Below are 8,756 nucleotides of genomic sequence, written 5' to 3'. Positions count from 1 at the left end.
TTTTAGGGTTTGGACCAAGTCGGAACCAAGACCGAGGGTGGGTGAGACCGAGACAAGACCAAGACTTTTAGGGTTTGGACCAAGTCGGAACCAAGACCGAGGGTGGGTGAGACCGAGACAAGACCAAGACTTTTAGGGTTTGGACCAAGTCGGAACCAAGACCGAGGGTGGGTGAGACCGAGACAAGACCAAGACTTTTAGGGTTTGGACCAAGTCGGAACCAAGACCGAGGGTGGGTGAGACCGAGACAAGACCAAGACCAGAAAAAAAGTGCCCTAAAAGATGGAGTATTGTGTATACATGTACAGCGGGGAAAAAGTATTTAGTCTCTCATAATTGAGGTCTAACTATGATGTCAATCACAGGCCTCTCTCATCTTTTTAAGTGGGAGAACTTGAACAGTTGGTGCTGGCTAAATACTTTCCCCCCACTTTAGCTAACTTAATATGTAGAGCTAATATTGATAAAATCTTTGTGTGAGGGCAGAGGAAAGAGTTTTTCTACAGAGGCAGATTGTTAATGTTAGTGACGATAAAAGTTTTACGTTGTCCCCACTGTCTCTGAAAGTGAAGCACTGCCGAATTTACAAGTTGCTGTACGCTTTCTCCTGGTTGTTGTTGTTTTACAATGATATTTATGAAAAATGTAGCCAAATTTTTTTCTTAAAATTTTGAATACATCCTTTACCGCTCCCAGAGAACCATTGTTCACTTTCCAGGAGTGCTGCATGTGAGTGATGGGGGCTGGGGATGGGTGACAGCCGGTAACAAAAACACATAAATAGCAACGAGTCAGGTTTGGATTTAAATCAGTAGCTACGTTTTAAATACACTGAAAGCAAGATTGTTAACAAATAAATTGGACAATAATCTGGCTGTTTAGTGATATTTCTGCAGTTGTGGTCTTGAAATAAAATTCCGAGTCCTCAATGTCCGAGACCGAGACAAGACCAAGACCATCAAAAACTGGTCTTGAGACCGGTCTTAAGACCAAGACCGATTTCAAGGACTACAACACTAGCATCAGGATGTTTATAAATATAGAGTATCTCTCCTGCTGACAGTGTGAAGTAAACTTTGGCCCATGTCTGCAGGCTGGTGTTGGAGTGGAATGGTTTGGGCATGTGGGAAGAAGCTTTTTCACTCTTCTGTGACGGTTTGGCCTCCAACAACACGCTGGTGGAGCTGGACCTACGCAACAATCAGATCAACCACCAAGGAGCTTCTCAGCTTGCTCTGGCCCTCAGACGCAGCGGCACTCTGCAGGAGCTAGGTGACTCCTGCTGGAATCAAGCTACAACTTTTAATTTGAGTGAATCTGAGTTCATTAGATCAAGGAGACGTAGAGAAAGAAATGCTCGAATCAGCTAAAATATTTAATTTATTTAGTTATTTACAACACGTTTAATATTTAATACATTTAATCCCAACACCTCAGCCTGTTTAAAAATACTGAGCAATCACACAAGATCTGTTTTTTTAATGTTTCCATTAGTTGTTCAACTGTCTGCCAGCAAAATATCTCTTGATCCAAACTTTCAGAAAGTAATCATTGGAGTTGGCAATGGATGAAACACAAACGGTCTGTAATACCATCAGTTGTACAAATATTTAGGTAAAATTCAGTGTGGCAGTAGGGGAGGGCCATTCACAACATATACACTAACACTACACTACACTAACCAGGCAGAATATTAGTTTCAAGGTTTTTAGGTCCAACTCCATCGTATCTCAACATGAAATAATCTGGTGGATGACATGCATTCAATCAAGGACTGTTGAAACGTTAATTCTTTTTATTAATCATTTACAGTGTTTCCTGATGTGAGTACGATGTTCATGATAACAGTCTGATAATCGTTATCTTTTCAGATCTAAGATGGAACAACGTTGGTCTTCTGGGTGGGAGGGCCCTGCTAGAGTCACTTCAGAAGAACAAGAGCATCATTCAGCTGCAGCTGGCAGGAAACAACATCCCCAGTGACATACTGAAAGCTCTCGGTACCTCAAATGTCAACAGCTGCTTTCTAGATAACTCATTACTCACATTGCATCATCATGACAGTTCTGATCATCCAGTTTGTTTGTTTTGTTGGTTATTTATTTCTGGGCAGCAGAGTATTGAAGCAGTTGAAATTTGTGACTAGATTTTTTTTCTTGTCTTTTGACTTCAGAGCAGATCACAAGACACAACACAGAGAGGCAGTCCTCTCTGAGAGAAAACCACAGCAAAACCCAGGTCCTCAGCAAAGAGATCCAGTCACTAAAGGAGGAGAAAGGTCGACAGGTAACCTTCAAACCATGAGGAAGTCCTGATATCTGTCATGCTGAAGTTAGTTTGATCCATTCTGGGTAAAAAAGTCTTTTTATTTTATCGTATCATATTTTGTAGGGTTTTAGCTTTAATATGTTGTCTCAATAAGTAGTCAGTATTCTTGGAAAAGGCATAGGAGAAAAAGGAATTAGCAACAGGTGGGTGCCCTGACTCACTGAGGTTATGTTGATGAGCCCACAGTATCTCCAGAGAGTTCTTCAGTGTTATTGAAAGTACAACCTCACCTGTTTCACTTCACAGCCACCTACTGGGTAACAAAATATATAATGTAATCAATTATTTCATCCAGGTTAGAATTAATTAAAACCATATATGTTTGTGGACAAAATTAACCATGGTGCCTTGTCTGTTCTTTCCTCAGTTCCTTAGTCTGATGGAGACCATATCGAAGCAGAAAGAGGAAATGGGACGCTCCAATAGGTGAGCTGAGTTACTCTGCACTAAACTTTAATATGTTGCTGTAAAACACAGTCCTATATAGTCCAGTATTTGTCACCTGCTGCCAAAGGTGAACGGGCATTAATATTTTTGCTGGTGTGTTTGTATGTATATGTTTTTTCAACCTGGTGTTGGGGAGTTTTGACCATTTTCCTGTACACACAGCCTGGTAAGAACCCACTGTCCTTATGGGGACAACAGTTCTGTCCCCATTGGTGGGTCAGGGGTTCATTTAGGACCAAGGTGTGAATTGATTTTAGGTTAGGTTTGCAGTCAGACACGTACTGGAGGGGTTAGGTTTAGGATAAAGGGTCAGGTTAGGGGAGTACTTTCTCAGAGAGTCCCACCTGCCGCCCGATGGCTTCACAGAGTTGGTAAATCCTTTAGGAAGCACATGCTCGCTCGAGATCGGGTCCAGTCCTGGACCACTGGGTCCTGTCTTTATGGGAAGTTCATGGTGGAGTCGGTTGTTCCAAGAGACCATTGGAGACAGCCTGTTGTAAGTGTGTATATTGTATATTGGTGTTCTATTGGGTTGAGGTCAGGACTCTGTGCAGGCCAGTCAACTTCATCCACACCAGATCTCCATCCATGTCTTTATGGACCTTGTTTTGTGCACTGGTGCACAGTCATTTGGATGGGTGAACAAATACTTTTGGTGTGCTGTGTAAGTGAGTGTAGGCATACTGTTTGAGTAGAGCGCGGTACATTGAGTGTTTGTCATGTGCTGTGCTTTGTAGGGAGGGAGGTTCAGAGAAGGATTAGACAGAGTAGGGTGATCATTAGGGGAGGGGTCAGGAATAGATGGGGGTGTGGTCTGGTAGGTGTGTATTGGATGTTTACAATGGGGTTAATCTAATCAAAAGAAACATTTAGATCATTTAGAAGAATTTCTGCTAGTGACAGTTCACTGAGGCTATGGTTAGTATTCCCTTCTGGTTTAGATGTAAATTTTAGCATTAGTATAGTGTTGGTCCGTCAGCTGGGGGACTGGTCTAAATGTGGTTGTATCCTCCTACCTGTTGCTGGTGCAGCATCCATTTTTGGCTGAATCAGAATAAAGACAGTTCATTTATGTTATATTGTAATGTTCTTGTTTACTTTAAGCAGTTTCCACAGCTATGGAATTGGTGCAGTGCACTTCTTCTAATTTTTGGAGGTTTATTTAGATTTCTTTAAACAGGGTTCATGCCAGGTCTTAAAAACTCTAAAAAAGTCTAAAATTTGAAAATCAAAATTTTAGGCCTAAAAAAGCCTTAAAAACATCTCGATTTTCACCCAAGGTCTTAAATTTCATTTAGTCGTCTTCATTTTTTCTACTTTTCATCATTCCTGAGAACCGTTGGCTGCAAAAATAAAGAAAGTTAAGAGTTGTAATCAGAGGTTGACACGATCTGTCTTCATGAAGTGCAAAGTTTGCTACTGATCATGATTAAAGTACAAATCCCATGATAACTGCAGGCAAAAATGGCACAGTTTACTTCCATGTTTTTGACCTCTTTGCCDCTACAACCCCCCACATACAGTGACTTATTTACCTGCTCAAAAACAGACGTTCAGTCATGTCCACTGCTTGTTGTTTAAACATGGTGTGTTTTCAGTGAGACTTGACTTGATATCAGTGATTTTTTTCACTCGATTGAAAGCAGTTCACAGCAGTCAGATATGACCGTTTCATTCAAATAATTTAGTGTTCTTGTATTAAAATTAAATATTCTTTAATAACTAAATTGATAGCAATAAAAGGTTTCTATTATGAAATTTCTTGGACCATTTGCTTGTTTCTGTTAATGTGTCGATTTGGTCTTAAATGTCATCACTAATGGTCTTAAAAGGTCTTTAAAAGGTCTTAAATTTAACTTACCAAAACATGCATGAACCCTGTTAAAGTGATCCACGATTACTTGTATCATTAGACTTTATTTGCTAAATATGTATTTTAACTGTAAAATATAGTCTTTAAAAATATCAACTCGGTGCGAGGCTGCTAGCGAGCTATATCCACCCTGAAGGTTAATCTTGGACAAAATCTGACAATCAGCTCTTCTAAATGAAACCAGAGAGCGTTGACAGACAGGAGAAGGTAGAAATGACTCAGCCTGGAACTGAAAATGATGATGGAGGACAACAGAGCTGCTTCATGGAAGAAGAACCCCAGCTTAGCCTGTATAATTCTGATCAGCTTGTATCTTCTCATCTGATTTTAGGTCAACGTGTGTTCAGATTGGTCAACTCCAAGAAACCTTGACTGAGAGGAAGATGGCCATCAACGCTCTGACTGCCAAGTGATTATCTTACTTTCCTTCAGTCTTTATTTACTTGTGTATGAACATGCAAACATGTAACCGTGCAGTCCAAAGATTAAAGCACAAAAACGAAGATTTTACTGTTGATAAAACTTTAATTCAAAAGGTTGGCTGTGTGCAACTCAACCAAGTGGAAACACAAAACAATATAAGATAAGATAAGATAAAACTTTATTGATCCCACAGTGGGGAAAATTGCACATTACAGCAGCTCAAAACAGGACAGGGTGAGATAGAATAAAGAAAGATAAGTAAAAGAAAAACAAAAAAAAACACTGTACTCGTGATATAAAACAATGTACCTACAGCGGGTAAAATAAGTATTGAACACGTCACCATTTTTCTCAGTAAATATATTACTAGAGGTGCTAATGACATGAAATTTTCACCAGATGTTGGTAACAACCCAAGTGATCCATACATACAAAGAAATCAAACCATAAATGTCCAGAAATGAAGTTATTTGTAATAATGTGGAATGGCACAAGGAAAAAGTGGAAGACAAAATAAGTTACTCTGTCCAGCAGTTGAACAGTTTCTGGGAGTCAAAATCCAACAAAGAGCTGATACAGAACCTGATATATTCAGCTGATCATCTGTTGTTTAAGTTTTCAGCTCACAGCTCTGTGGGAATCACTTTGCCAGAGCAGAGATGTCTGGTGTGTCGACACAAATCTGGACTCTGTTCCTTAGACCTGAACCCAGCAGCATGAACTTTTGCCTCTGAAGGGGTCAGAAATACTCTTTATTTTAAAATATCTCTCTGAAATACATTTTTCTTGGAGGATGTTCTTGAAATTGTATATATTTAATATAAAAATAAATCACAGACATGCCACAAAACTTTTATTTTTGTTTTGTTTTCAGTATTCCATCCTTCTGAAAAATACAGTTTTTCTCAGTCAGTTATTTTTAAATCAAGTAGATAAAAACAAACACCTGCATCACATTAAATCTACTAACTAGGTAATTAATAAACATTTTTTTAAAAAGTTAAATATTAGCTCCCGTTCACGTAAAAAGCACATTTTACCTTCATTAAATAAGCTGGACTCTGCTATATTTATTGTATTTACATTTGATTGGATAATTATATTATTTGTTGTTGTACTAATGTTCAAACATCACAGTTGTTATTTTCTGAACCATTAATGTGTCTCTGAGCAGAGTGCAGATGACGGAAGCAGCCCTCGCCCTCGCTGAGCAGAAAAACCAGAGCATGGGAGACCTGCTGTCTCGACTGAAGGCTGAGAAAGAAGAACAGAGAGAACAACAGATCAGACTGAGGAAGAAAGAAGAAGAGGTAAAGAAAAGAGAGATTCTGTCAACTATTTCATCGCACCATAGTGTCCTACAACCAGGAAGCAAAGACTCAAATGTTTTTTCACATTACTGCTGTTTGTTATTTTACACCATTTTAATCCCTGCATATTTCTCAAAGACGTATACACAGACGGAACTATTCATCCTAACAGATAGCCAAGCTGCTACTAAAGCTCTCCGAGGGCCACACTTTACATCATTACTGGCTTGGGAGTGTGCCGAAGCAGTCAACCAAACTGGGGAGAGATAACACTGTTACTGTTAAATGGGTACCAGGACATACTGGTATTTATGGTAACGAGAAAGCTGACTACCTCGTAAGAGCTGGCAGTCAGGCTCACTTCAAAGGACCAGAGCCTGTTGTAGGTATCTCAACAACAGTCTGTAGGACTGCCCTACAGGCCTGGATTAGATGTCAACACTCAATCCTCTGGAGGGAGTTGACGGACTGTAGACAGGCACGGGAACTGATTAATGGTCCAAATCTAAGGTTTGGGAAAGCTCTCATCTCCCTGACAAGGAAAACTCAAATTACACTGTTGGAGTTGTAACTGGGCACAATCTGCTCAACTGCCACAAACTGATGATGGGACTCCATGACAGTGGTCTGTGTGATGCCTGTGACATTGAATTAGAGACCTGCACTACGTAGACCACTGCCTGGCTCCGAGTGGTCAAAGGAAAAAAAAATCTTGGAGAACCTTTTATGGATCCTGAGAAGCTCAGAACACTGAGTGTTTCTAATCTTTTGTCCTTGGTCCAAGGGACGCAAAGGTTTGAATGGTTTGAAACCAGTGTCTCTTTGGGGAGAGTAATGGGTCCACTTATGAGGCTCCCACTCAAATAGGTTCTTTATTTATCCCCACTCATCATAAACCACAATCCTTATTCAAATCTTTTTTGGACACAATCCCAAAATCTATTTTGGTTGATAAACATGGTGGTGGCAGCATCATGCTGTGGGGTTACTTTAGGCAAGGTGAATGAAATTATAAACCGTTCCAAATCCCAGTTTATTTGGCCCCAAACTTTGAAGTGTCTTCTCCTAAACTGAAGATGAAGCAGAATTTTAGGTTTTAGCTTGATTCCATGCATACGTCAACACAACAAACACAACACAACAAAACACAAAAACACAACAAAATAATCACTTCATTTAAATAAAATTAAGGTTTAGGAATGACCTAACCAGAGTCCAGAGCTAAATGTGATGGAGAATGCGTAAGGAGACCTGGACAGTCTGGCACATTAGGAACATTACCAGGTCCAGTTGAGGCCTGCTGGTCCACTCCTACAGACAAATGTTTATTTTGCTCAGTCTAGTAATATTGGTACTCAGAGTTTGTGTCGTGAATGACTCTCACCACACCAAAGTTTAGCTCAATATCTATAAAACAGATTGAGTCATAGTCAGTTTTATACTAAGGTCAGTAAGCTGTCGCAGCCATCTTGAATAGACCTTTTGCACATTTTGGTCATGGGCACACAGTGTTTTCACACTTTCACCAGAAGTAAGGGGGTTCATTCACCGTACGAGTCAAGAGCTTACATTCCTTCCAATAATAGCAATGGGGAAAAGTGACTTTTGTAGTGTGTATAATTGTTTGAGGCAACAAGACCGAGTAAAAGATAAAGGAGAAGCTTGCTTCTTTTACCAAATTCTCTAGCAAAGTCAAACAAAATTGCTACAAGAAGAAAGCTGTGGCTCAATGCGCCTCGCCGTCACGACTTCACTCCGACAAAAAACAGTAAAGTGTGTTATCATAAATAAATAATAATCAATCACCAAATCAATCTAAAGTTCAGCAAGTTTTGGTTTGAGAAGTTCTATGGCATCGACACAAACGTTTGATTCTGACTCTTGAGTCAAACGTTTGATGAAAACAAGCAGTGGAGGCTGGTGGATTTTTCTCCAGGTGGGGCTACAACTCTACTCTGAGTCCCTCCCGGATGACTGAGCTTCTCACCCTATCTCTAAGGGAGAGCCCAGCCACCCTGCGGAGGAAACCCATTTCGGCCGCTTGTATCCGGGACCTCGTTCTTTCGGTCATGACCCAAAGCGCCTGCAGGCGCCACTGAATACAAACCCAACATAGCAATGGGAAAATAAGTGAGATAAAATCACAAAACATCAAACATCCTCTGCCACAGCTTCCAAAATGGCAGCGGCTGAGTTGGGGCCATTTCCCCTTTTAGAGCTTCTACATTGCCTTTTTTTTAAACTGCAGGTCTTAATTTCCAGTAAACAATTTAGAAATGAGCTTACTATTAGTGTATTATTCAAAAAAAGGTGGATTTTGGCTCTTTTACTTTTTGTACAAACTGCTTCACCCCGCTGTGGTGATGGGATCTTCC

At 40.1% G+C, this 8,756-nt stretch overlaps 1 protein-coding gene across 1 annotated transcript in view; it reads left to right on the top strand.

Annotated features, from left to right (window-relative positions):
* Nucleotides 1-8,756, top strand: part of lrrc45 (leucine rich repeat containing 45) — a 29,030-nt gene that overhangs the window by 9,651 nt on the left and 10,623 nt on the right. Inside the window, exons 5-10 of the mRNA XM_014033077.1 lie at nt 1,094-1,272; nt 1,872-2,000; nt 2,174-2,286; nt 2,696-2,754; nt 4,980-5,057; nt 6,246-6,381. Of these exons, the coding sequence (XP_013888531.1) occupies nt 1,094-1,272; nt 1,872-2,000; nt 2,174-2,286; nt 2,696-2,754; nt 4,980-5,057; nt 6,246-6,381 (694 nt within the window). The remainder of the gene's footprint in view (nt 1-1,093; nt 1,273-1,871; nt 2,001-2,173; nt 2,287-2,695; nt 2,755-4,979; nt 5,058-6,245; nt 6,382-8,756) is intronic.

The sequence above is a fragment of the Austrofundulus limnaeus genome, unplaced genomic scaffold (genome assembly GCF_001266775.1).
Source record: "Austrofundulus limnaeus strain Quisiro unplaced genomic scaffold, Austrofundulus_limnaeus-1.0 Scaffold1618, whole genome shotgun sequence".
Taxonomy (NCBI): Eukaryota; Metazoa; Chordata; class Actinopteri; order Cyprinodontiformes; family Rivulidae; genus Austrofundulus; species Austrofundulus limnaeus.
This window is presented reverse-complemented; position numbering and strand designations above follow the sequence as displayed.